This window comes from Sylvia atricapilla, chromosome 20 (assembly GCF_009819655.1).
Source record: "Sylvia atricapilla isolate bSylAtr1 chromosome 20, bSylAtr1.pri, whole genome shotgun sequence".
NCBI lineage: Eukaryota > Metazoa > Chordata > Aves > Passeriformes > Sylviidae > Sylvia > Sylvia atricapilla.
In genome coordinates, this window is record NC_089159.1 from 4,113,432 (window position 1) to 4,140,862 (window position 27,431).

General features: G+C 39.9%; 1 protein-coding gene across 1 annotated transcript in view; it reads right to left on the bottom strand.

The window, feature by feature from the left end:
* The window catches only part of RABEP1 (rabaptin, RAB GTPase binding effector protein 1), a 47,235-nt gene that overhangs the window by 14,730 nt on the left and 5,074 nt on the right, over positions 1-27,431 (bottom strand). The window contains exons 2-8 of the mRNA XM_066333191.1: positions 14,217-14,345; positions 12,108-12,311; positions 10,736-10,896; positions 5,229-5,342; positions 3,673-3,808; positions 2,717-2,895; positions 1,675-1,800 (exon numbers count right to left, since the gene is read on the bottom strand). Coding sequence (XP_066189288.1) covers positions 1,675-1,800; positions 2,717-2,895; positions 3,673-3,808; positions 5,229-5,342; positions 10,736-10,896; positions 12,108-12,311; positions 14,217-14,345 — 1,049 coding nt within the window. The remainder of the gene's footprint in view (positions 1-1,674; positions 1,801-2,716; positions 2,896-3,672; positions 3,809-5,228; positions 5,343-10,735; positions 10,897-12,107; positions 12,312-14,216; positions 14,346-27,431) is intronic.

The following is a 27,431-nucleotide window of genomic DNA, read 5'->3' on the forward strand; positions in this document are numbered from 1 at the left end:
TATGTTGTTTTCATTTTTTTTCCTCTTCTGCATTGAGTGTCTGAAAAAATACCAAAATATCTTCTTCACTAGATTATTTGTACATAAAATAAAAAGAAAAGGGAAAAGGCTCAGCTTAGACACAAAGGTATCCTGGGGAATGCCAGCACCAAAAGCCACACAAATTGTCCTGTGATGTGTATCAGGCACATGGAGCCTCTCGATCTATTTTTGTTTTTTGTAGCACTGAAAAGAGAGCAGTAATGCTTTATTTAAAAAGCACATGACTGCTTTCAAAATACCTTCTAAAATATTATGCACTTCTGCTTTGCCATTAGACACATAAGGAAGTAACACTGGAACCAGCCTCTTGAGAAAAATTATCATTTCTGAAATAGGTCCAGAGACCAGCAGGCTGCTGGCACTTCATGTAAGTGCTTGTAACCTATAATAGATGTATATATATTAGGTACTACTGTTTTATGACTGCTGTAAATGCCTTGTTTTAATAATTTTAGGTGTAATATTTATATTTGCATGTATATATAGCAGTTCATAATAAAAAAGTCAAGAGAATACAGACTTACATAAAACTGCATTTTCAAGCTACAGCTGTTCTGTGATAACCAAAACAATATTAATAAATCATCTGTTTGTACTGCAAACTGCCCAAGAGAGATCTTAGAAGTTATAACAAATTAAATCAAGTTGTAAGAACTGATGAATAACACGACAGACTACAACATATATAAAACATGTTCTGAACAGCTAAAAAATGTCATAAATAACAAAATCAAACATATATACAACCCCAAACCACTCTGAAAATTATGCTCCTTCTCAAAATATAAATTTTCCATTAGGTATAAATTTTAGAATCAAATAAATATTTTGAAGGATGGACTACAGAATATACTATGAACTGAGATTAAAGAAAACAACGGAGAATAAATTTTTGTTCCTCACCAATGTATCTCATTTGCATATCAGGACATGGAAGATACAAGGCTAAAGACTAGAACTAGATTTCAGCTACATTTAGATCTGCTGATTCTGAACATCTTTCTGCATACTGAACTGCTATAAATCCTTGATAAAAGTAAAGGAATTATTTCAAAACACATATATTTACGTATATACCTTTTTTCTCTCCAAAAAATCATAAAAAAGCAGGCAAAAAACTGGCTCGCTCTGAAAATTCTCAAGTCTCTTGAAGGTTAAATAAATAAGTTCCTGTAGCACAAAAACTTGGTGGGTTTTTATTAATTTTTCCTTCATTTGACTCACAAGCCCAAAATGGACCCTGAGAAATGGTAAGTACAGAATTCAATAATTTGGTTAGCAAAGTAGCTACAACACTTGCTGAATGTTCAGACATAATTGGCTTAATCTTGAACATTAGGGGTGTTACAAAGTGCTTAGAAATCCCAGGAGAATCTACCAGCAGTTAACCTCCAGAATGCAAAATGTAAATTACCATTTTTAATGGCACCTCTCAGCATGGTGCAGTATTGTTCTTCTAATCTTAATTAGGATTTATAGATTCAACTGCAACTCTGAGGATTTTTTTATTGCCTAATAAGATGAGAAGCTACAGAGAACGGAGGGCTGTAATTTTGCATTTATATTTGCAATGCAATACAAAAAAACCCTGAGGAATGCCCCAAGTGCAAGTGAAAGATTCTATTGTTTTACCTCTTCATTAGAGAGCTGGGTAAGGGTTTCTTCAGGGGCCAGAGAACATGAAGCCTTTGTTTCATCATCTGAATCTTTTTGCTTTTCCTCCTTTCTCTTGCTAAGCCTTTGCTGATCATCTTCTTCCTAAAAATCAATAGTGAATAGAGCAAAAAAAGGATTCAGTTTTGCCATAGTAGTCATGACCTCAGCTTTCATGACAAACTCAGCTACAAAGAATACACTGAAAAGCATTATTTTGGTTAAAACCCAGTGGTTATCACATAAATGTTGTTTTAGTTAACAAATACAGGTTCATTTCACCCAAATTGACTTAAGTGAGAACTTACTTTGCAAGTTTAGTGGCTGATTCACGTTCTAGAATGATTTTATTCAAAAAGCATATTACCTAGTTCAAAATTCTAATTATAAAAGATTAGCAGGTAACAAAACTAGCTGGTACATTGGCTATTGCTTAGAACATAAATATATAACATATCTACACCCTTTCTTTAAATGTTCATACTATTACACAAACATGAACATGAAAAAAAAGTCAAACAGGAAGTGACTTGAACACTAAATGTTGGAATATAAGGAATCAAGAAAAAAACACATTAGATCACTAAGTCATAAGTATGTACAACCATTTGCATAAGATAATTTAAAATGAAAGCCTTAATTTATGCCTAGGATCTGTACTGGAAGACTGAAAAAACCTAGAAAGAAGTGAAACTTGCTGACACCCTTAACCCAAAAAATAGAAGACTATTTCTTCCTCCAAGATTGATTTATGGATATTCTTACCTTTTCATTTAACTATTGGCAACATCAGATTTCCTACATACACGAATATTAAAATACTTGCCCAAATGGAGTCTGATATAACTGCCAGCTGTCGTTTAAAGGGGAGATTTCAGTTAAAACTGTCAGTTCTCATTTTTTTTGCTATTACCACACTTGCCTCCAACATGTAATTTCCACACCTGTTACACCACAGTAAACCTACAGTATTTGAAAAAAAAAATAAAATAAAAACAAAAAGAGGAAAGCAGCAGGTAACCTGATCCTTTTTTTTCAGCTCTTCCACCTGCCGGAGCTGCTCGGAGGTGAGCACAATTTCCATCCTCTGCATGTCCCTCATCAGCAGCCTCTGGGACTCCAGGAACTGGTCATTGGCTTTCTGCCACGTGTGTTTCAGCTGGTTGTGCTGCTGCCTCTCTTGCTCTAGGAGATGGCAAACTATGCAAACAGAGAAAAAATTATTCTGAACCACAAGTGTTTAAATATCTTTTCCAAAGAGAAGCATTTCCAGCAATAAATGTCATTACTGGTCTAATCAGGAACAGTCAGGCTTTGTTCAACAACTATTTAGGTTAATTATGTCTTATTTCAAATACCACTTTCTTAATTTCCAAACTTGGCTCATGATTAGAGATGTATTACTGACAGTTCAAGATTTCCCAGTGAGGAAGACTAACGCCTCAACGTCACTCATGAATTCTAACAGTTTTGGGGTTTTTTTAGCGCTGGGTTCAGAAGACTGTCCTCTACATCCCTATTTACTCCAGCAGCAGGTTCTGGTTTTCACTCCTCAGCAGTGATCCTGGGCTGCAGTGCCCCACAGGGATATTTCCACTCTCACTCCAGCACTCAGCACTCCCACCCCTCAGGGAGCCAGGTCTATACATTATGGAAATAATGCTCAGAATTATGCACAAATACAATGCACACCTAAAATCACTTCAGCGAGAATGAAGCTTGCAATGCTTTAAGAACTTAGCAGATATTCAACAACAAGCCTTGAGAGGGAATGAATGGCTCTGTTGATTTTCTGTCATAATGGAGCTCCACATTCAATTCTTCTCCAAACATTTTATGGCCTTTCACATTTAAAAGTGCTGCTTCCCTCTCTCAATTTCTTTTAATGAAGTTCAAGCAAGAAATGTTAAAAGAATTCACAACTCCAATTTGCATCCTCAGTGGAAGAGAGTCAAGGGACTATTGGTAGGTAGGTACCTTCATGCAGCTCCTTCCTCAACTTCTCAGCATCTTCTTGCAGGACTGATTTTTGTGTGTTGAGAACAGCCACATACATCTCCAAGTCTGTCCTACACGACTTCTCAGCTTCTAAATAATGGTTCAGCTCTTTAACCTGAATAAAAAGAGGGAAATAACCAGCTCAGTGAGGGAACACTCTGAGACATTTCCTTTTTGTTAGAAGTTATAGGTGCTGCCTGTTCAGGTAACGTATAGATGCTGAAGGACCAGTTTATTTACAGAAATCACAAATAGTCGACTACCAGTATGTAAGTAGTGCTTGTATTTATTTCTGAATAAGTTACTCGTTAAAATTCTGCTAAGTCAAACCTATCAGTGTTATCAGTTACAACAGCTGGATCACAGCAGCAGCAGCACTAAGCACAGAAATGGTAAAAAGGGAAATATCTCAGGAAAGCAGGCAGTGAAGTGATCACTTCACTGTGAAGTAATCAGTGCTGATAGCCAGGATCTAAACAGCTGATAAGTACTGATAAGCCAAGAACTCCTTAGTTCAAAGTAGAGTAATCATAGTAGTCAGAAAAAATGACCATGAGGCAAGCTTGAAGTAAGCCTAAGAGAGAGAACTTGGGGACAGACAAGAAAAGAAACTTTCCAACTCATGAAAGACTGTTGCAAAAAGGAAGGAAAATCTATCTACAAAACAATTACATCAAGAAATACTGAAGAAATATATTTGGATTTTTTTCTTCTTTTTTGTTTGTTTTGGGGTTTTTTGTATTTTTGTTTTTGTGTTTTTTTTTTTTTTTTTTTTTTTTTTTTTTAATAGAAAAGATAACAAAGAACTGAAATGAGTGTCCTGCACAATCTCCAGTGAGAACCTTTTAAGACAGAGTTACATAAAAATCTGTCAGATGTCATGCTTGGAGAAATGGATTCCATCTTGGAACAAGGAACAAACTGAAAGATTTCTTTATGGTATTATTCAGTTTTATGGTTTGCTGAGTCAGAAATCACAGGAGGTTTTATCTAAGAGAAAGCCAAAGCCTTCAGGCAATTCCTAACTGGCTGCACAGAGCTGCTGTTCATCTTCCTCAGCACAGCACGGGACACGCCGACGCCAAGCCAGGGCTCAGGATGGCCTTGGGCTGTGACTGCCACTGATGGTGGGGACAGCTTTCCTGCCCTAGGACACCAAACCTTCCATCTGCTACCCTTTAAGCCTTTCAAACAGGAAAATCTCACTCTGTGGCTCCAAGTGTGACAATAACCCAGAGGCCAAGTGGCTGGGAGAAGTGCAAAGCAGATATTCTTCTAGAGCTTTTTTCTATTACTAGTAGACCTGGAGCTGTGCAATTTATTCTAAACCCAGATCCCACACACACACTGCAACTCTCAGAACAGAAAGATGCAAAAATATATTTAGGCCAAACATGACATTTGAGCCACAGGAGACAAGAAGGGCATGAAAAGTTTCCCAATACATCTTTTTCTCTCTTCAAAAATTGACTTGTCTGCATCAAACTAGCATGCTGCAAGATATAAATCAGGATCCAGTTAGAGCTCCACCTCACCTCTGATGCTGCTTTTATTTTTTCTTCAGCTTCTGCCAGTTTCTCCTTTAGGGCTGCAATCTCCTTCTCCATGGGCATCACAACCGAGCGCAGCTTCTCAGCATCTTCCTGAGCCTGAAGTTAAGACAATAAATTGTAATGCATCACCAGAATTTTCACAACAGTTCTCATTATTGGAACAGTTCTCATTATTTGGAGAAAATCTCTGCATCAACAAAAAAAGCTGACTTGACTTCCACTTTCAAAGCTCATCTTACTGCTATTTATTCAGCTCAGCAGCCGTCTCTGTGACAATGGGCTGATATTACTCCATTTACAGAAAGCAACTAAATTTTAAATCTACATATGGGTTAAGCCACATATACCTGTTTTAAAAGAGAATATTAGCAAATCTATCACTCTTCATGTCTGGAAGAAAATGTATGGATCAAGAATCTTTAAAAATGTGCACTTTTCCATTATTAAAGGCCTAACTGACCCACAACCTGCTGCCACACAGCACAAATGAAAAAATCCAAAAGAAGTGCATGATGAGGTACGGACCATGCAGTTACTTACTCAAAACTTAGAAGCAAATGGAGCTGCACAGTAATGCTAGTGTAGCTCAGATCTCTTTTAGAGGATCATTTTTCAACTTTACATTACTACTGATGCAGCATCAGGTTTTGGTGTTACTGTACTGAATATTTCAAACTATATATAGACAATTTATCCCATGATTTCTTTCAAAAAGTATTTCTGAGAAGATCAAAGAGCGGCAGAATTAAGAGGACTATTTCAAGGAAAGGGAAAAAAAAGGGAAAGACAGGTAAAAATAGCAAGAATTAAAATGAGATACAGCACTCAGGGTTCAAAATCATAACTGCATATTAACATGTGGCCCTGACATCTCATTTCTTAAATGCTCTGTCTTTCCTTCAGGGATGCACTAGAGATTTTCCAAGTGAAAGGAGCAGCTCCCACAGACTCTCCAAGGGCCAGAACTCTCAAACACTCGCTGCAGTAAAACTCCAGGCACAGAGAACTCCAGCATTCTAATTTGGGCTGGCTTTGTGCATGGGGCTCAGAAAGCTCAGTTGTTCTCTGCCTTCTGCTGGGAGAACTCAGCAGGGGAGGCAGGGCAGGGAACTGGGCCCCAAAGCTGGAGTTTCAAAAGATGACACCTTTCATAACCTCACCAGCAAAGACAGACAGTAAACGATAACAGTCTGGTTTTAAAACTAGAATGCAGGTTTTAGAGGTTACTCATTTGCCTTTCTGATGAGCTTACTGACAACTGTATTCTGAGCAAGACATTCAGGAAGAGAAAAAGAAAATATTTTTAACCACTGAAGTTTTCTAACTTAAAATTAATAGACAAAATAAAATGTTACTGCATGACCTGTAATTATATAAACACTACAATTTTAAAGCTTTACAGAAAATTCTGAACACAACACAAAATTAAATTTCTTTACATTTCATTTATTTTCACTACATTTTGTCACTGCTGGAGTACCAATAAAAACCATGAGGAAAGCCAGGGATGTCACCTGGCAGTGAATTCAATACCAGGGACATGTGACTGTCACACACACCCAGACCGTGGCACTTGCAGCCAGCAGCTCAACAGTCACATTTTTCAAACAGATGGGAGCAGGAGTTCCACTTTCGACATCACTTTATATTTCATTTATCATATCAGTTCTTTTCCTTTAATGCTATCTATAGCTGGTTTATATGGACTAAATACAGCCTCACATTCTTTTCTAATTATTCAGGATAACTGCAGCAATATTTCACTGCCAGCCTGGTTTCACATGGCTCACCACAGAATACAGAGCAACAAATGTGCCTGTGTTGGAACCAAGCAGCTCAGAGAAACAGTCAGAAAGTTCTCTGAAAGCAAAACCAGACTGTGAACGGCAACCAAATGGAAAGACAAAACTGTATCACATTCCCCATACAGAAAAATTAATCCAGCTTTTACTGCTTGGTAAACAGAGATGAAGTTTGACACTGTGGTTGCAACATATTGTAAGAATCCCTATTAAAGGTCAGTGTGATCTTGAGCTAAACACTCAGAACAGTCTCTCTCTGCTAACAAAAGGAGTGCTGGGCCCTGGGTCTGCTCTTGGACATAAGGCAGATCTACTAAGACCCCAAAATCGAGGTTAAAGCTCCACTCAACCTTTTAATGAAATGAGAATATCTGTTGTGTTGGAAAATGCTACTTACAGATACTGTCATATGTGGCAAGAGCTGCCACAGCACCAAATTTCCTGTGCTAGGAGGTGTTATTCAGACTCTTACAGAGGTGTGATCCTTAAAATGTTTATTTCCTTCTAACTTTATATTAAACTTAACTTCGCTGTGAACGGCCACGATTTTACACATGATCAGCTCATCTTTACTCACTCCTTAGCCAAAACCCAAGCACCCAAACCACTTCTGCCCCAGCCAAACCTGCTTCCCCCAGCACAGGGGCTGCAAAACACACTGAGGGACCTGCAGACCACAGCAGGAAAATGACTCCACGGAGAGATAATGCTAAAAATTAATCCAAGTCATTTTCAGAGGAACAAACACCTGACTGGAAAAATCCCAAGTAACATTATACCTTGAGCTTGTTCCTTAAAAATGAAACAAGCAAAAACCACACAGACACAATGTGAAGATTTCTCTTTAAAGCAGGACTAAACAATTTAAAAGTCCTCTAAATTTATCCTACTGCTCCTCACAATTACCTACAAAAATAGGTTACTGATATACATCAGATTTTATGGCCAACTCTGTCACAGAAATCTGATTACTCTCCCCTTCCAATTTCCCCTCTCCTGACTAATAAGCACGACTCCTAACAGGAGCCTTGTACTTCCCTGCTCTCTCTGTACACATAATACCTGCTCTGCAGACTTCTGCCACTCAAAGTTTGACACAACTGTGCTAAGAGGAGTATGTATATTCATCACAGCTCCAACAGCAAGAGAGATCCTTTCCTGAACAGAAAATGAGGTCTGACTTTGAAAAAAGCCAAGTCAAATTTTGCCAGTGGCAGAAGTTTGGGCACCACTCATCCCCATACACTTGCTGTCCAGAGCCAGCCCAATTATTCCCCAGCACGGATTGTCCAGGGAAGTTCATCCTGCTGTGGTAGATTGCTTTTAGCTTCTGTGAAAACAAAAAACCCCAGACACATCTGGTACTACAACTCAACAGGAAAACAGGATTTTATAAATCACTGGCAAGTTTTCTGAAAGATTAATCTCTAGGTGAGCATGTTAATCACTATGTCAAGGTATCCACCTTTTTTGAGTTGGGAAGGGAGATTGAGAAGACAAAATTACAAGGTTTCTTTTAAAAAGTATTTCTTGGAAATCATTGCTTTATGATACAAAACCACAGAACAGACAAATTCTCTACATAAATTAGCAATTTGCAACCTGAAATATATTTACATGGAAGAGCAAAAGACCTGCTTCCAGACAAGAGCATGTGTTCCACCAAATATGCTCTTTCTGACTAAAGGACATATAAAGATGGAGTTTAAGCATTGCTGGCTGCAAATGCCATTCTGCATGAAGAATTGATCACAAGTCTTCAAATAACACATCCCAAGTGATCAATAAAGTTCCTCTTTTCACATTGACTGCTGACACATGAATATTCATTATTTTGCTACCCAAGCAAACCTTTCTGTGGCCTTGGGATTTGCTTGTTTGTTTTTAGGTAAAATTGAATGTCTTTTTCCTAATTTTGATCTAATTCTCAGTCTCCTTGAGGAAAAACCTCACAGGTTTAATAATAACAAAGAAGATTAAAACCTCATGCAAAGCAGTTTAAGCAATTATTTCAAGCTGCACTCTGAAAACCAGATTTCCCCCTCCCCCTCCTATTACATAAGGTACATGTTCCTCTGCTTTACAGGCCTAGAAAGCTTTCCAAACTCCTATTACCAGAGATAATAAACTGATCACCTTTAGGATCACCAGGGATATTTAAATTCCTTTTAAAGGACTATAGTTGAAAATGTTATTTGTCTGCTATGCCAAACTTCTCTGCTAAAGCCACTGAGTTTAGGTGAGCTGTGCTGCCATGTCAGCAGCTTGTAATTTCAACTTACACAATCAGTAAATTCAGATTAAAAATCTGAATCATTTGAGAGAGATTGCTGTCTGGAAGTGCTTATTGGCAATTAGATGGGAGTGCAATGCCAGGACTATTACACCTCTGCATCTTCTGGGTTGTTTCTACAAGACTCACCACACTGATCCAGTTTTGAACCTCTATTCAGCTTCAGTCAAAGACTTTTTGTCCTTAATAAGACTAAAACCTTTCCTTAAAAACAGTAAATGTCTTACAACTGCAGTGGAATTAGAACAGGCTTTACCCTGACTCTTACCTTTGAAATCAGGGCTCCAGGAAGAGCAGTCCCACAGCAATAACACAACTACAATTAGCAATAGTCAGGAATCTCTTCCTAAGTCTCACAAAAAGAATTCCATTTTGCAACACTAACACGGATTGCTTGCTACAACACAGTAAATACAGCTAAAATGTTTCTCATGTGGAATGTTTGTGATATTCCATAGTGCATGTCTTCTGCTGACAGCAAGAAGGAACAGACACATGGAGTGATGTGCAGATTAACAGATGTTAGACTTCTTATTTATTGAATACAGATTCAGTCACTACTTTAAAATTGTGTTAGAACACCTTGAAAACTAAGGTAAGCCTGCTGAGATGACAAAGTCATAAAAATGCAAGTTATTATAAAAGATGAACAAAGATTTTTATAAAGAACTGATCTATTACGACAGGTTCAATTTCTTTCCTGTCTGAAAGGAAACACATCAAATCTTCAATCTCAACAACAACAACCACAAAAAGAAAATCCAAACTCGGCACCTCAATCTACTTCCATGAACTTTTCTTAGTCACAGATCTTTGAATAACTACAACAATATCTGTCCATATTCCAGAGCAATTATTTTTCATCATCTAGAGCCTGCTGTTTTGTGACAGCAAGATTCTGTACTTCCTAGGGAGACAGCAGTACTGTGATGCATAAACAAGGCCTACTTTAGAGAAAGAGGAAAGACATCTTAGATATTCTGAGGTTTTTAATGAGCACTTTAAGTTTTTAAGACCTGGAAAAAGAAGTAGGAGTACAAAAGTATAAAGGAAACTTTATAAAACTGCAGTCAATCCAGACATATCTAAAGGTGGTTTCACTTGAGGTCATTTGACATCATGACAAGTGACTTTACAAGGCTGTCTGTTTTTACAAGCTGAAAGCAAAAAGTTATCATCTTCTCAGGTGCAATTCTCTCACTGAACGCCCATAATTAGGAACACAGCCTTTAGGGCTTCAGATGGATTAGGTCATGATGACTCCCATGAACAAAAGCTGGCAGGACCAGGCTGTGTGAATTGCTGAGGAACTACAGCAGGCATAGCAATGGACCCATGTGTGACCCCATGGGCCTGTCCTCAAACACAAACTGAGGAACTCCATTCCAATGTACCTTTTTCATTTCATTTTCTAGGTTTTCCTCCTCCTGGCCTTCGGAGAGTCGCCTCCGTAACTCTGCAATTTCCCGCTCCATGTTTTCCCGGTACTGGCTCCACTGAGCTCGCTCTTGCTCCATCCTGTGGTGATACTGGAGCTCATAGTCACGAACAGTCTCTAGAAAACAGCATTTTCAGAACTTATTTTCAATGCAAGTTAAAGAACAGAGCTTGAGGAACTCCATCTCCAACCACTCAGTGATTAACTATAACTAATCAAAACTAGGACAACAGTGAACTCTCCCTTCCCTTGGACTCCTACCCCAAAATCCAAATACATAAGTAAAAAATCCAAAGGAACTCAATTCAGTTAGTACCATCAACAGATTAGAGAGAAACAATCCCCAAAAACTGTGCAACTCCTAATTTCAAGGTAACATACCCAACTAATACCCTACTTAGCAGCACATTTTGTACCTCCAAGTACATCATCCAAACAAATGACCAAAATCTTAAAAAGGTACTCCAAAATGCAAAGAAATTGAACCTTTTCACATAACTTCCATTTCCCCAGGCTTCACACTACCCCTCTCAGGTCAGGAGCTGAATGTTTACACAGGGACAGCAGCTGGCACAACTGAGCCTTAATCTAGGTTCATGTATCTCTGTAGATCAAAAATAAACAGACATTTGTGTACTCAATATACATGAGGGTTTGCCTGTTCTGGGTGAAAAGCACAATGAGGTGATGGAAAAACTGCCCACAGCCCACAGGCTCTCGGCTCAGGATAGTGTGATCCTGTCTGTGAACCTTTAAGAAAACAGACGTTTGTGGCAATAGTCTGTTCCCAGTTCATATCCCTTTGTTCATTCACTTTGTCTCAGAAATGTCAACAGCTGTGAAACGTGCAAATATAACAAGGAACAGATCAGAACTAAGAAGAAAAAAACCACCCAGGACAGAGAGAGCAGCATGTGCAGTCACTGCCCTGGGGGAAGGCCCATGTGAGTACTGGAGGGAGACCTGATTCTGTGAGAGCAAAACTGTGTTCACACAGAAGGAAAAAAAAGAATTGTGCTGGCAGCTTAAAGCTGTTTTCAGCCTTGTCAAATTACAGGCATCATACTTATCTTCGTGGAAGGATGAAGTATCACATTCTCAGTCCCTCAAAAATGCTTTGCATATACATGAGGTTCCCATGGTCATGAATTCTAAACTCTATCCTCAAGTTGACAATAAAAAACCCATGAAGCTCCTTTTCACAGCCTTGGGAACTACACTTCACCCAACCCTTCTGCAGCTTTCCCAAGCCACATTCTGTGGAAGAGCAGGCACAAATCCCTGAAGACATCAAGGTGGCCGATCTCAGCAGCTTGGCTGATTGTTACCTTTCATGATGGCCTGGAGGGAAGCCACTTCTTCTTGCCACTGCCTCTTGACCTCATCGATGGCCTCCTGCTTGGTGGTCTCTGACACTGTGGCTATGGCCTTGATGTTCTCCATTTCGGCGTGGGCTTCCATCAGCTGGGTCCGCAGCTGGCCCAGGTCATCCTGGGCTGCCTGCAGCACTGCATTCTGTCTCTTCAGGTCCTCTGAAAGGAGGATTGTATACATGCAGCTTGATTAATGAGTTCAATCTGAAGGGTAGCCCTAGTTGTTATGGTAAAGAATAGAAGGGAGTGAAGGAAGCACTGGTATTAAAACATCTACCTGTAATGACTGAACAAATGTTGGCAGGTATCTTCAGGGAATGCTGTTTCTTGACTTTGCTTGCCCTTGCCTTTTATTAAAGGAGTATCTTATGGATGCAGACACAAAGCAGACACTAGATATAACTAGGATCAATACACCTGATGAAAGTGAACTGTGCTTTCCATCAGTTCTTATTATATAACTCATCCTGGGAACGAATCTGGAAAAGGCACGAACAGACTGGAAAACAGTTTCTCCCCATATCTGGGACCAACTTGGTTCACAATTTGGATGGAACACTTAATATTTCTTGAACAGAAACACTCTGTGACCACTTTGGAGAGCTCACATAAGAAAAATAAGCAGCCTAATTCACCCTTTACCAAAGACTTTGGTAAAACTGAGCTTCTACTAAGAAAAGGGATACTTTCAATGAACACCCACAACTTCTCTAATTGTTGCAACTATAAACAGAAATTTAACTAATTTCATATTACCCTCCTGAGTTCTCTGCTAATCTGAAACAAACAGCTCTGGAAGACATATAATTAATTCCAAAAGGACTAACACAAAGTATGTGTTTCATGCCCACACAGCCTGCTTCAATGGCAATCACTTTGAGCAGAAACATCTGGCCAGTGCACAACCAACACCAAGCCATATCCATTTTCCCTCAGGGCCAAAAAGCCAAATCAATCCTGGTGCTCTCACCCCTGATAGAGAATATAGAACCCAAAGCTAATCAAGTACTTAAAAGGACATTAATCCTTGTGTAAAAACCACATTACACATTAATCCTTTTGTAAAAAACTCTGCAGCATTAATACTCTTAGTTTTCAAATGACAGAACTAAAGATGTACACAAACAGCCCCTATGTACATTTAGGAAAGGGTCTTGGAAACAGGGAGGGGGAAAAAACCATTGAGGGGGGTAAAAAAAGAAAATATAATTGCTTGTACATTCTCCTCTGGTGTCTTTTTACTTCAGTATCCATGAAAGTTGGGGTGTTTTTTCTTCCCCATCACAATTTATTTTATATTTTTTGACTGTACCAGAATAGGAGAATTATTGCTGATCTCATCAGTAGGGTCTTGTATCTTAAATTTCCTTTCATCCAGCCTTAGAAACACAAGTAAATAGGCTTGCTGTATGATCTGATCTTCATTATGCCTGTTGGATTTCTGCTCTCATAAGCTTATACAGCAGCTGCAGTCTTAATGCATTATGTTTTGGCTCTGCTTTCATATGTTAAAGACAGGAAAATCATCAGAATTAGAAAAATCAATCTGGCTCTCAGAACAGCTATCTCCACTCTCTGATCCTTCAGATATTTGAGCTCATATGATTTAGATTTTCCTACAAATTGTGTTATTGAAATAGATGCCCTTGGCTGGTATTAAAACTTTTATAACATTTGCCTGCTTACAGCCTACCTCAGATGGAAATTTAAGACAAATAAATGCTACATTAAAAAAAAGCCACAGAGTACAAACAGCACAGCATCCAGGCTATGTCTTTCCCTTTGCCAGATCAGCTCCTGCTCAGAGAGCACACCTTGAATTCAGGAAATAAGTATTAAAAATCACTGGTGGCATTTCCTCATGGACATTAAGTTGCTCTGGCTCCTAACCATGAGGTGAATCTTTAAATTTAATTCTAAAGTTCATCCTAGGATGCTCAATAGTCACCTACTGAATATCTTACATTCTTATTATAACTGTTTAAAAGAATATGGTTCGTACAGGGATTATTTGAAGATGAAGTTCAATAAACTTTAGCATAATGCAGAGAGCTGAGGACTTACCTTCCTTAGCCAGGTATAACTCCTTAAATTTTGCTCTCTTTTGATTAAATTCTTGCTCAAGTTGCTGCTTTGTGCGCAGAAATTCTGCATTGACCTTTTCCAATTCTGCTACCCGTTGTAGAAGAGCATCTAAAAATAAAGCAGAAGATAAGGCACGTCACTAACAGTGATCCAGACATCCCATTCTGCAAGGCTGAGGTTTGAGGCTTACTCTTTTTTAAATATCTTTACTCATTAGCTCTGCTGTTGCCCCATGATAATGAGGAAAACTAGCCAGTCCTTTAAGGAACAAAGGAAGGTACGTTTACTTAAGACTGTGACACCAAATTCTAGTTAAACATCTCTAGGGAACTAGAGGGAATGTGGCAGGGAACTCTGCAGAGAACAATCTTCCAAAGAAAACCACACTTTGGTATATACAACGAAGGAAGAAATAGAAATAATTCTGGTGATGGTTTTTTTCCCTGTGAAGTGTGTAAGGGCTGAGCAATAAAGCCCCAAGTGCTCAAACGCTGAGGTGAAAGAAAACAAAGTGACAACAACTCAGCCAACAGCTATGAAAGGGCAAAGCACAGGAAGGAAACCCTGTAAACTAAAAATTAGGTGCCATCATCAATTCAGTCTTCAGTTCTGCATGTTAACCAAAAGGTGAACCAGATTACATATGGAGAAGTTTGCCAGAGGATGACCACAATCTATAGAGAATTAACTGATTGTAATATCAAACTCTCCCTCATTCCCAGCAGATAAAAATCCTCAAGGGTGCACATACATCACTCTGTTTTCCAGAATTTACCATATCAGCCCTTCATCTGGTGGTACAACAAAAGAAGGAAGAGTAGGAAGTCTACAAAGATTGTTATAACACGCTTATTATTGGAAAAAACCCCATATGATACCATTGTATGATGACATAAAGACACCATACAACCACCAATCTTTCTGCATGTGCTATGTCCACTGCTTTGCACCTCAGGTTCTGCTGCAGGTGGCAGTTTCAACTTGCACACCTCAGAATTCAAATATAAAATAGAAAGAAAAGACTGATGAGCCAGAACAAAATGCATCTCCCTGCTGCAATGAACTGGGAAAAAAACCCAAAGTTCCTCTACATGAGTTCCTCTCTGTGTGCTCTGCAGAACCATTTTGTGGGCATGTTCCAACTCTGCTGCGCAAAGTGAATCACCTCAGTTATAGCCTCTATATAGCACAGACTAGATACACTAAATATTGATCCATCAGAGGTGCTTGTGCATCATCCCATCCAACACTTCCACCACAATCAAGTAGTGAAAACACAATCCAAAGACTACACGACTTCAGCATCAAACATTCAGACTCACAAACAGCTGGAATCAGCTCTGCAGCTTGCAGTGGTGGCAACGCCATTGAGATGGGGCCAGTTATTTTTGGTACCAGATGATACAGAGCAAGAGCAGACACCATCAAAAGGACCTTTTAAGAGCTCAGGTATGTTTTACTGATTGCTGGTTACAAGAGCTTATGGTGTTATAAAATGCAGCATTTAATCTGTTCAGCTCTGTACTGAATAAAAGATACATGCAGATATAGGACTGACAAAATTTTAATGTTGCTTTTTTACAAAAAATCCTAACTTTGGAGTTTTTTTTATCACTTTGAATACAAACACATAGGTTTTTCTGACCAGCAGCCCCCCTGTGTGGAGAGTTCAAAGCCAACTGCACAGGAGTGTTCTCCAGAAAATGAAAGGAACCTGCAGCAAAGACACACTGAGAGCAAAGCTTCAAGTGAGTTCAGAGAGTGTCTGGATCAAAACCAGGGATGAAACAGCACATGTGGAACCAGGCCTGGGTAGGAAAAACACTTCCCAAGGTTAAAGGGTTGCCTTTGATCTCTTGCTGAAGTTTTGCAAAGGGAAAGGGTTTGCTTGTGTTTCCACTCCCCCAGTCCTGTGTGATGCAGATCCCGCAGCCACAGTGGCTCTGCTCCACACCCCATGAACAGCTCTGCTGGCCCTAAGGAGCTGGGCTTGGGCTCAGCTTCAGCTCCTGAAGGGAAACTCCTGGAGGCACTAGAGCCTGAGGGAGCTGTGTGCCAGGAGCAGCCAGGCAGCTCTGCATCCATAGGTACCACCCTGGAGCCTCAAGCACACATTCCAGCTGAACAATGAGAAATGTGGACATCATTCACCTTGGACACACTCTTTTGAAGACCACAAAAATAAACTGTTTCTATAGTTAGTAATCCCAAAAGTTAAATCAACTGCAGACTCAACTCTCCTGCCCTCAAAGATGACTCGAGCATTCCTTATTTACTTAATTCCCTTTCCATCTTCCTTCAGCAGAGAGACAGTGGCAGCTGTGCTGCTGCTCCCATCAGAAAGTGCAAAGCACCCAAGCTGTATTTCTTCTGAAGGTGTGAGTTGCTTCTGCTGAGGATGGAATGGAAGGGCAAGAAGACACCTCAAGAGCACAATGTTCAAGTGCTTTAAACTGGGTAAACAACAGACTCATCCTTTTTAAATCCTCCCACCCAAACAGAAAGAGGGAGGGCAGAGTCACCAAGAAGGAAATGAAATTTAAGTATTTACATTTTTACAGTATTCCCCCCCTCTCTGCAGCCTGGTAGTTATGTCTAAAAGGTAATAAATAAATAACTAAATAATCAACCTCCTCCACAACTGAGCTCTGGCAGCTGCAGGCATCCAAAAAACCAAGCGGTTAAAGATCTCAACTGCAGGTCATCCATCACTGCAACTGTGGACTAACATTGTTCTTTTGATTCTATACAAAGTTTAAAGTTGTTTTACCACCTGTGCTACATACACAGGTCAGGACAGACCTCAGCACATCCCCACTGCAGTGAGACAAGGCACAAGCTTGAGGACAATAGGCTCTAGAGGTCAACTTCAACCCCCTCAAATGTACCTGCATAAGAAGTAAAAGCGAGAAAAAGTTTATTTTCTGAGATACCCTAACAACTACCACTTTTTCTGCTAAGTGATTAACTTCACAAAGATATTATTTTCTTTTTCAGAGGTACAATTCGTACAAAAGCCATACAGACTTCCCAAAATGCAAGTGTGATCCCAAGCCCAGATTGCCAGGCACAGGTACCCTCGGGCTGCACGGCACAGATTAAAGTCCACCTGGAAATGCACTGGAGTCAATGGCAGGAAATTAACTCCTTCATAGATTTCCAATTAGCCCTTTGTCATTTATCACTTCATTTCCACTCAGAATTCAGGTCCAACTCACCCCAGGCCTGTTAACAGAGCTGAAAAAGCAAACTCAAGTTGCCATCACAAGCTAGCAACTTGAAGGTTGCCCCAAAAGCAAGAGGTGCGTTTTTGCAGAGTCAGTGTTCCCCGAGCTGCCAGGGGCAGCTATCAATGTTTAACGAGGGTGAGGAGTAAACAAAGCCGGGCATGGGCAGCGCTGTGCCCCACTGAAACGGGATCCGCTGGCACACACCCAACGCTCTGGATTTCCTCACTGCGGTACCCTCAGCACCTAATTCCCTATTTAGGGCCCGAAGGCGTCAAGAAACAAACAAAATCCCTGAAGACCCAGTTTCTTAACGCCGAGAAAACTTTCAATTAAAAATTATGTGCCAAACTAAACAAAAAAATCCAAACAAAAAATCCTTTTGGCCAGCAATTTAAAATAGCGTTTTTTTCACAAATTATGAGGCTAAATAGACTACAGATGTCAGAGTTAGAGGTGTCTATCAAATCACTAGCTTTATTTCTAGCTAGGAACACAGATTTTGCAGACTTTCCAGGTCAGACACAGGGATCCCCATCTCCTCTGGAGCACTGACATGCAGCAGAGCGCTGTGAGTGTCATCATGTGCCTTAACCATGGAGAAGAACTCAAAAGAAGCGCAGCAAAATCCAGTTCAGAGCAGAGCCATCGATTTACAGGAGAACCATGAAACTGCTGCAATACATGAAAAGAAACTCTAGTGAACAAAGATACAGCTTTCTCTTAACCCACTGCACAGCGAAATTCCAGCTCTAGGAAAACAGTGGAACAAACACACATTTCTTATTGAGTAGTTATTTATATGTCCCGCAGATCAGCTGCAAAAAGGATTAAATTTTATGTATGACAGTTTCCAGTTACACAAACATGTAGCGATCATTCCAGAACTAAGACAGACAAAGCTGATTATCAATAAGACTATTTTTGAGTACCAGGTCTATTTATAAAATTAATGCCATAGAGCTTTCTGCTTGATATTTAAAGAGTCAAACATGACATCAAGAGTTCAGTCCAACACAGCTGAAATATGAAGAGAGAGTAGAAAAAATCCTACATGTACAATCAACTTTTTGGACATGAAAATATATAGTTTCTGTCGTTTACTACCTTTTTTTTTTGCTGTCATGATTGCTTGAGACTGAAGTATGGAAAAATACTTTTTTCTATGAGTATGAGTTTCTACTATGACTTTCTAGTATTTTCTATGAGCACTAATTTTCATCTATCATGACATCATACTGGAGCCAGTACTAACTACTACATAAACTTTTAATCTAAGTCTGCCACCAGGTTGTTCATATAGACTGCAAAAAGCTTTTCTTTATTTTACTCCAACAGGATTTGATGAAAAAAGAACAACCAACCCCCCCTCTGACAATACACCCCAACCCAGCTGTTTGCATAAGGCACTCAGAAGCTAAGGAACAGATTAGGGCTCTTTGAACAAACATGTTAAACAGAAGCAATTCCTGACTTACGAAATGGGGTTGCTTTATTTTCAAGAAAAAACATTTGCCCTTACACACAGCTATCCAGCAGCAGCAGACCAAACCAGAGGGAAAAAAAAAACCCAAAATAGGAAGAAAAGAATTACTTGCTTTTCTCAAACTTGCATTTGCAAGCACCAAGCATTTTATTTATTGGGCCAAATGGCTCACTGGTCACACACTTTCCTTCTTTGATTTGAGGACACAGAATGACGCCTGACTTCTCACTTACCACCTTCTTTTTCGGAGTGGCACCAAACACCTCGGACTGTCACAGGTCACCTCTTTCGGAGCTTTTCACTGTGTGTGGAGAGGAGAACTCAACCCCAGCAAGGGGCAAACCAGAGGGTTCTGCCCCACAGCTGTGCCCTGGCCCAGGATCTGCCCCCCAGCAGCACCAGCGCTGAGCTGCTGTGCAGAAGGAGCTCAGGCAGTTCCCCATTTCGGGCAGTGCAGCTCTCAGACACTGCTGCATTCATCCAGCCGTTTCTGGCTGATTGTGCAGCTGAAGGTTATTTGACATCCACAATTTGTTCTCTATTGACTGAACATTCGCAGGCAAACAATCCAGTACCAATTTAAGGCCAAATCCATAAAAACTTGGTGTTACTGACAAATGCAGATATCACCATGAAGATCTGAGCCTTGCTGCATCATATCTGTTACAGAAGCTTTATATTTATTACAGGAAATCAGCAAGGGCAGGATCAAAAATATTCAGCCGAGCATTGCATGTTACCAACATCTAACCACATAATAAATACTCTATTAACATCAAGTGAAAGTTTGCAATATATTATTAAAGTTTGAAAGTAATGTTATTTTTAATTGAGGCTGAATGACAAACATTATTCCACTATAGCCTGTAATCTCAGTACTGCCTATTCCTATTCTTTATTTTTCTTTTTTATGCTAAACACTCTGTGACATCCTACATTAAGGATCTTAGAGAGAAAATGAAAAGCCATGACTAAATTAAAGTAATTAAAATCTGAAGAAAATCAGATGTTTGAATAAATGGGAAGACTCTCTTCTATAATACAATCAAGAATCACAGAATGGTTTGGGCTGGAAGGGACCTTAAAGATCATCTCATTACAACCCCCTGGCTTGTGCAGGGACACCTTCCATTAGATGAGGTTGCTCCAAGCCCTGTCCAACCTGGCCTTGGACACTTCCAGGGACGAGGCAGCCACAAGAAGACAACAAGTGAAAAGGGGAGGAGAAAACAAAAGTCCTTTAAACAGCTTAATTAAACCTGCAGAGATAAACAGCCATATGCAGTAACAACTAAGTTATTTTCCCCAACAGCACAGCAAACATCTTCATGCACAATTGCAAGGAAAAGAAGGCAAACACACAGTTTCTCCTTCCCCCTTTTTTTTCCACTTCCCACTTTTTCTCCCTTTTCACAGCACTCACGATGTGTTAACTACTTCCTTGCTTTGTCATTGCCTCCTTCATCTTCTTTCCTGGACACAAAACCAGGTAGTTGCTTCCTGAGGTCCAAATCTCCATCTCATGACACTCCATTTCACTCAGTAAAGGAGAATCACACCTGACTTCAGTTCGGTAAGCCCACTTCATGCGACAAGGAATGCTCTTCTATACACTCAGTCATTCTGACCCCAGGTTAACTTCAGTCTGGTTCTAAATTAACGCTTCGTTAACCATTATTTACATTGGACTGCAATGGAACAGTGCTCACTCCCACCAAGTATCACGGGAATGCACTTAAACATGGATGTCCATGCTGACAGAAGTCAGCTTCAATTTTTTTCCAACAGTTTCTTTTCATTTGCCAAAAGCATCATTTCTTCCCTAGGACAGTCTCCTACCTCCATCATTATAGCCTGGCTTTTTGTACACCCCTGCTCACCATAGTAGCTGGTTCTCTCCTTTTAACTAAGCTGCCATCAGAACTCTCAGTTCTGCACAGTTCTTCTTCACAGAAGTCCCAACTTAATGCACAAGAAGTTTTATCATCATTAGTTTTCACTCTATTTCATCTCTGCTACTGATGTTTTGGTGGGGAGAACAATTCGTCCAAGAAATTTCAGGAAAACACTATTGGTTAGCAATTTTTTCCCAAGAAAATCAACCACACCCTGTGCTTTATCAATTCTTTGAATAATTTAAATAGGGCAGCAGTGGATGAATCACGGAGTTGGAAAAGTCAACCAGACAACACCAATAATGGAATCCTTTGGGAAGGATTTTGGCTGTATCCTGCTGCTACCACCAGTGAATCTCCTCAGAAATGTGGTGTTGCTAAGCTTGAATGCATATCAGAGTATTTCAAAAGTCAACAGCAAGCTACAGTCTGGTGAACTTTGAATTCATCTACAGTGACACGAAATGGAGAGAACAGAGTTACCAATTTCATCACAATCACCAGTATTTTCCCTGTTCCCTTAGTGCTTGAATCTCATTCCCCTTGCTTTAACAATTTTTCATTTCTATATCTGCTCTTTTCAAGAGGATCAATTTGAAAAAAAAACAACAAAAAACCCCTGAACCAACAACAACAACAACAAAAAAAAAAAAAGAAAAAAAAAAAAGAAAAAAAAAAGCCCCAAAACACAACACCACAAAAAAATCATGCACACAAAAAAACCCCAACTCCAAACCAAAATTGCTCAGTGTCTCCTTGGATTTATGGAGGGGGTTATTTACTCTACAGCCCTTGGGCATTTACTCAGACCAGTCACTGCTTGAGCAAAGAAGAGCAGGGTGATGGCAGCACAAAACTGGGGAAGGTGAAGCCCCCAAGAACTGGGCACATTTCCCCAAGAGGTTCACAGCTGGACTGCACCACTGCCAGCTCCAGGCCAGCCTAGGTAGATCTCTACACCCTGCAGGCACAGCCTGAAGTGACCAAAAAAGCTCGGCAAAGCTTTCTGAGCATTTCACACACCTGAGCTCAAACAATGCAGCTGTGTCAAATGCCCCTTTCATTTCACCAGCCTGTCCCACCTCATTACCTGCAAGGGAAACACCAACAGAAGGTGTTTTAAGCAGACACGGAGGCTCCTCCAGCCTGGAACCAGACCTCCAGCACAGCCACCTATTCCCCTCCACAGCCTTTGAAAACAAGTCTCCAAAAATATCAAGTCATATGTATCTTCCTGACCAGAGCAAGACTGAAAATATGAATGAGCCTTCGTATTTACACAGGAATATTTCTGCCAAGTTTTTCCACACTAGCACATCTCATCATTTATATGATATAACCAGAAAATCCAGAACTGGATTACACGTGGCAGTTCCACTTGACAGTGAGGTTTTCAGTGTGTCTTCCCAGTAAAAGAAAATTTAGGTTGAGGATATTGTCTTCGTTTTAGTAAATCACCAGAAATCTGCTGTTCTGATCAAATAAAAATATTTCAGATTAAGAGTCATTTAGGGAGAGATGCTGATATGCATTTCATTTTATAGGAGACCCCCTACACAATTTGCACTCTGAGCACCACTAATGTAACTGTTCTCTTAAAATGTAAACATTTGCTAAACCCAGACAACAGACTGATTTTCTTTCAAGATAATTTAATTGCTGACTCATTTGCAGTGGGAGGGGAAAAAAATCCCTGTGACTCCTTATTATATGTTTATCACTTCGCCTACAGATTTATTAAAGCCTGTCCTCTTCAGGCAGAAAAATGGGAATAAAGTATGACTCAACTCTCAGGAAAAAAACAACCAGCAAAACAACACAAAACAACCCTACTGCATTGTTCTCTTTGATGAAGCAAGTTAATATATAAAAGAAAACCATTACATTAATTCCAAAATTCCCCCAGACACCACTAATCTGAGATCTCATGCCCTCTTGCTGTTTGTCATGGGGCCAAGAATTGAGGTGTAGCTTTGAGAGCATTCAGGCTACAGACCACCCCAGGTACTCTGGCTCCCAATTCCTGAGCAGAAAGAACAAATGAATGAGAACCTAACACACTTCAAAATTCAAAGGAAGGTAACAAAAGTAAAATACAGCTCGACCAAGGAAGTGATTTAGAGGAAACCAAAAAGAAGCCAATGTTTGTGAAATTTATATAGGCAATGGCTTCTGTAATTTACCGTTGCTACAAGTATGAGCACACTGCCATTCAAAGCAAATTGGCATCTTTGTAGACATTTTCAAAACCTGAAAAAATCACGAGAGCATGGAAACTCACTTCCACATGCACAGCCACCAGACAGCACTACAGTAATTTCACACGTAGCAGAAAAACTTCAGAAATCGCAGTTATTCATACACAACTCAAGGGTTATGAATGTGAACAAGCAGAACAAAAGGGATTTAACACCTGAATTCTTTCCCAATGTGGTTCCCTATCCATTGCTTCATAATCTGGCCACTCAAGTTGGTATACACAGAATAAACTGGGAAAGAGAACAGGTAAGAACTTACTTTTAAGGAATACTAATTTTAAAATTTTAGTTATCAGAGCAGCAGGTTGTAGGCATGAAAAAACAGCACTGTAGAGTAGCCACTTAAAGGGTATAAATCTTAATAAATGGCCTGGAAAATACTGTTGCCAGATATATTTATGGAGACATTGTGATGATAAATATAGTATGACAAATAATAAACGACAATTAACATCTTTATTTGATAAGGAACAGGATATAGATCCTATTACTTGGAGTAAGGTTTCTACAGCAATTTAATAGGTTCCATGAGAACAACAGACTAGTACTCCCCCAAGCCTCTAGAATCTATTTCTTGACAGAAAATACTGCTGTGGTTCTATATATTCATATTTTTTGCTACCACTTGTCAACTACATGAATTCCTGAACAGTTAAAAAGGAAAAAAAAAACCTCCTCCAGCATGAAATTTTCATAACGTTTAAAATATTCCAGGGGTCTAAGCAGTACAGAATGGGAAGGCTTGACTAAGCCTGCAGTTACAATCATTTTAAATCAATTTCTGTGCTGGTGGTCATCTGACAGGGTAACTCAGCACTCCCACCTCACTGTGAACACATGTGCCTTTTACCCCCACCACGCTGTGAGAGCTTTTCACAGCAGTGACAGCATCACAAGTGACACAGGAAAAAGTTGGAGGGTGGGATGGGAGTGAGTCTCAAACCAGGTCCAAAGCAGACCACACCTAGCACCTGGCTGAGCACAGAGCACACCTGACACACACGTGGCAATGAACACCCAGATCGGAGTAAACTGCGAAAAAAAAAAGGTCAGAGCTATACCCTTGGACTCTCATATTACTACCGTGTGGTCTACACCCTTCCTTTATGCCACCTCTAATGCTTATCTGGCCTTTCACTACATTAATTAAACTAATTAATTCAGCAGTGAGTAGTTCTCAGCTGGGTGACTGAGCTGAAGTGGTGCAGTGATGGGTCCAATGTGCAGAGCTGGCACAAAGGAAATGGAAACACGGCTGTGGGAGCAGGAAGAAGAGAGCAGGAACACTTCTTTCAGCAGCAGCAACCCTCTAGACTGGCTTAGCTGCAACATGAAACCACAGCCTATGGGTACAGTCCGATTATCAGTTTAACCTAAGTGCTTGCTGCCTGCCAAAAGAAATAGTCTGGCCTTCATTCTGTCCCCCACTCTCCCTTGTGGCGACTGAGATTGGTGTGGTCATGCAGCAGAACTTACTTTTTTAAGACTTGATGACTGACATTTGTAAGTGATAAATGACCTTTCTGAAATCCTGATTTCCATTCAGACTCTCCAGGGGAAGCTGACCAACTTAATTGCTATTAGAAAGCAAGTTCCAAAGCTCAGGTTTCCCACCAGTGTTTGTACACACTCAGGTTTTGAACAAATGCAACTGAAAGAGTTGCACTGCACTGCAGTTTCCAGTACAGAAGAGCTTAGACTGGTACAAAACCTAGAGCTGCAGATAAAAATATATCAGAAAACATTCCTATCCCACAATAAGGTTAGGCTCACATTTACTCTCACTTGTAAGCAAATATGTAGTTAGAGTTGTAACAGGCCATTACAACCCCTCCTGATGGATCATCAGCTAAATGCAATCCTCAGTGCCTCCAACAAATTTAACTGTGTAACATCAGGAGTTAGTGCAGCACTTTGAGATTTAACATCTTTATCTCCAGTTTCATCTAAGACTCCAACAGAAGCTGTGAAGACCAGACAGACAGCTCTAATACCCTCACAGCTAGAAGCGTCACTCAAGCGCAGAATCCAGAGTTTGCCTAATTGCTTTCCCATTAATTTCACATGGGAGAAGATATAAACAGACATTGCAAGCTGGCAATTAAGAAAACCTTACTTGAAACCAATCTTTAAAAGATAATTTAAAACTTGCAGTTTATGACAAAAAGATGCCAGCCTGTCAGATGATTTGAATTAACAGAGCCAAATTTATGCTTTGTACTTCACCAAAATAAACCAAGTAACACCACAGATAAAATGTATCAGAGAGATTTTGGCACAGGTTGCTGTGAATGTAAGATGAATGTTCCAATTCTTGTGTCTGAAGTCCATGGGAGCCTAAGATGAACTCCAGAAAGCCTTAGGAAAGATGATTCTCTTAAAGGATACAGGACATGAAAATTCATTGTAGATGGTTAAAATATTTATTGCTTAAGCAATATCTTCTAGCACTTCTCTGTGTTTCTTCCTGTGTAGATTAAGGCAATGACACTGAAAACACAGATGTAAGGATTGTATTATACCCTGTGGTTTTATCTACGTTACTGGTTGCAAGTCACTGCTTTGTTTTTTTAAAGCAACCAACCATGGCGCTCCCTCCTCATTTTGCATATAGCACTGATGCAGTATAGATTAAAATAAATCATTTCTCTTGGGGAGTATTTTAATGGTGACCAGCCATGCAAATAACAAAGTTACCCTACCAAGGCATGGTATGGGGCATAAACAGTTACACACTGAAACACTTGACAAAAACGGTGAAAAAACTGTTTCTTCTTTTGTTGTGCATATTCCTCTCCTTTGCAACCATTTAAACAGCACAGGGAATCTTGTTGCAATTATTTGTAAGCTACAAACATATATTGGCAGAAGATGCAACACAAACCACACAGCCTATTCAGGTCACTGGCTTAAAGGCATGGGAACACCATTATAATGGACAATGCTGGTTTGGTTTGATCCCCAGGTAATCCTTCCCTCTCACCTCCAGGCTATTCTCTCTGCAATACACACAGTCAATGCCACCAGTGCCTTCCAGTTATTGATTCCAATTCACTTCCCCATGTGTAATTTCTGTTATTGCATTTTTGCTCCAAAGTTTTACCAAAAAAACACTTTCAGAAACCACAAAACATAACAAGATAAATATTAATAAAATCCCACCCAAATTTAAATTTCTTCACAGTGTGACTCAACATGGTAAGGCTTATTAGGTGCTTTTGGCTTATTAAGTAACTAAAAATCAGACTTTTTTTTTTTTTTTAATCCAGGATTCTGGTTATTTTTCAGTCTCTAACATGGCCAGAGACACAAGACAGGGCCCTTAACTGCACACAGAACCAGATCACAGCTCTGCTGTTTCCTGTCCTGCTCTCAACTGATACCAACTTTCAGAACTTCTCTGATAGCCAAAAGATGGAACACTTCTATTTTCTACTCATATTTCCAAGAGGCATAAGTTAACTTCCAGCAATGAATTTTTTTGGCAATCTGTGAGGCACTTAGCTACTTCAGTTTATAAAGATACCAATGTATTAAAGAATTAGATGTCAGCCAACCTCATGAATAGGTAACTGACATTCACTGCCTCAAAATTCTATAATCTCTTGTGAAAAAACCACTCTGAGCCTGAACATGTATAAGGCAGGGCTGGGAAGTAGATGAGCAGTTCTCTATACCAAGAGTGAAGCACAATGAGATCTTCCTTCCTGAGTAACAGAACCTGAAGAGCTCTTAAATAAAGAAAAAGATATTTTAAAAAGAGCAAATAAGCTAAGATTCAGCATAGCTAGGGAACCATAGTGCTTGGAAAAGACAATTTTTCACTGAGGAAGTTCATACAGTCATGAGAGTTGGTCTAGAAGAGGAAGAATAGAGGGATGGGTGTGATCCCACAGAGCACAGCAAGGCCTGGAGCAGCCAAAACAAGGGCAAGGTCCAGGGGACAACCACAGACTGGTTGCAAAAGGCAAGGAGAGCAATATTAAAGAAGCTGAGGTGGTGGCTGGGAAGGAGGGCTGAGGAAACCAGAGGACTTGCTGAAGAGCAGCAGCTGCCCACGACATGATCAAATGACTGGGTGTTTGACCAGGGAGGGAGGAAAAACCTGAGACCAAAGAGCAAGCAAGGCCACATTTCTGCTGCTGCTCCCTGTGTGGGGCAAGAATTGCCAGAGGAGATGGAAATGAACATAAAAGGTGATTCAGGAGCTTTATTTTTCCCCTTCATCGTACTGAAGGAGCCAGGCCTGGGAAAAGAAGCATAGGATAGAGACAGGAAGGAGAGAAGCACCATCCCAAGTCAGCTGAATGCCAAGGGGAGTTGTGGCT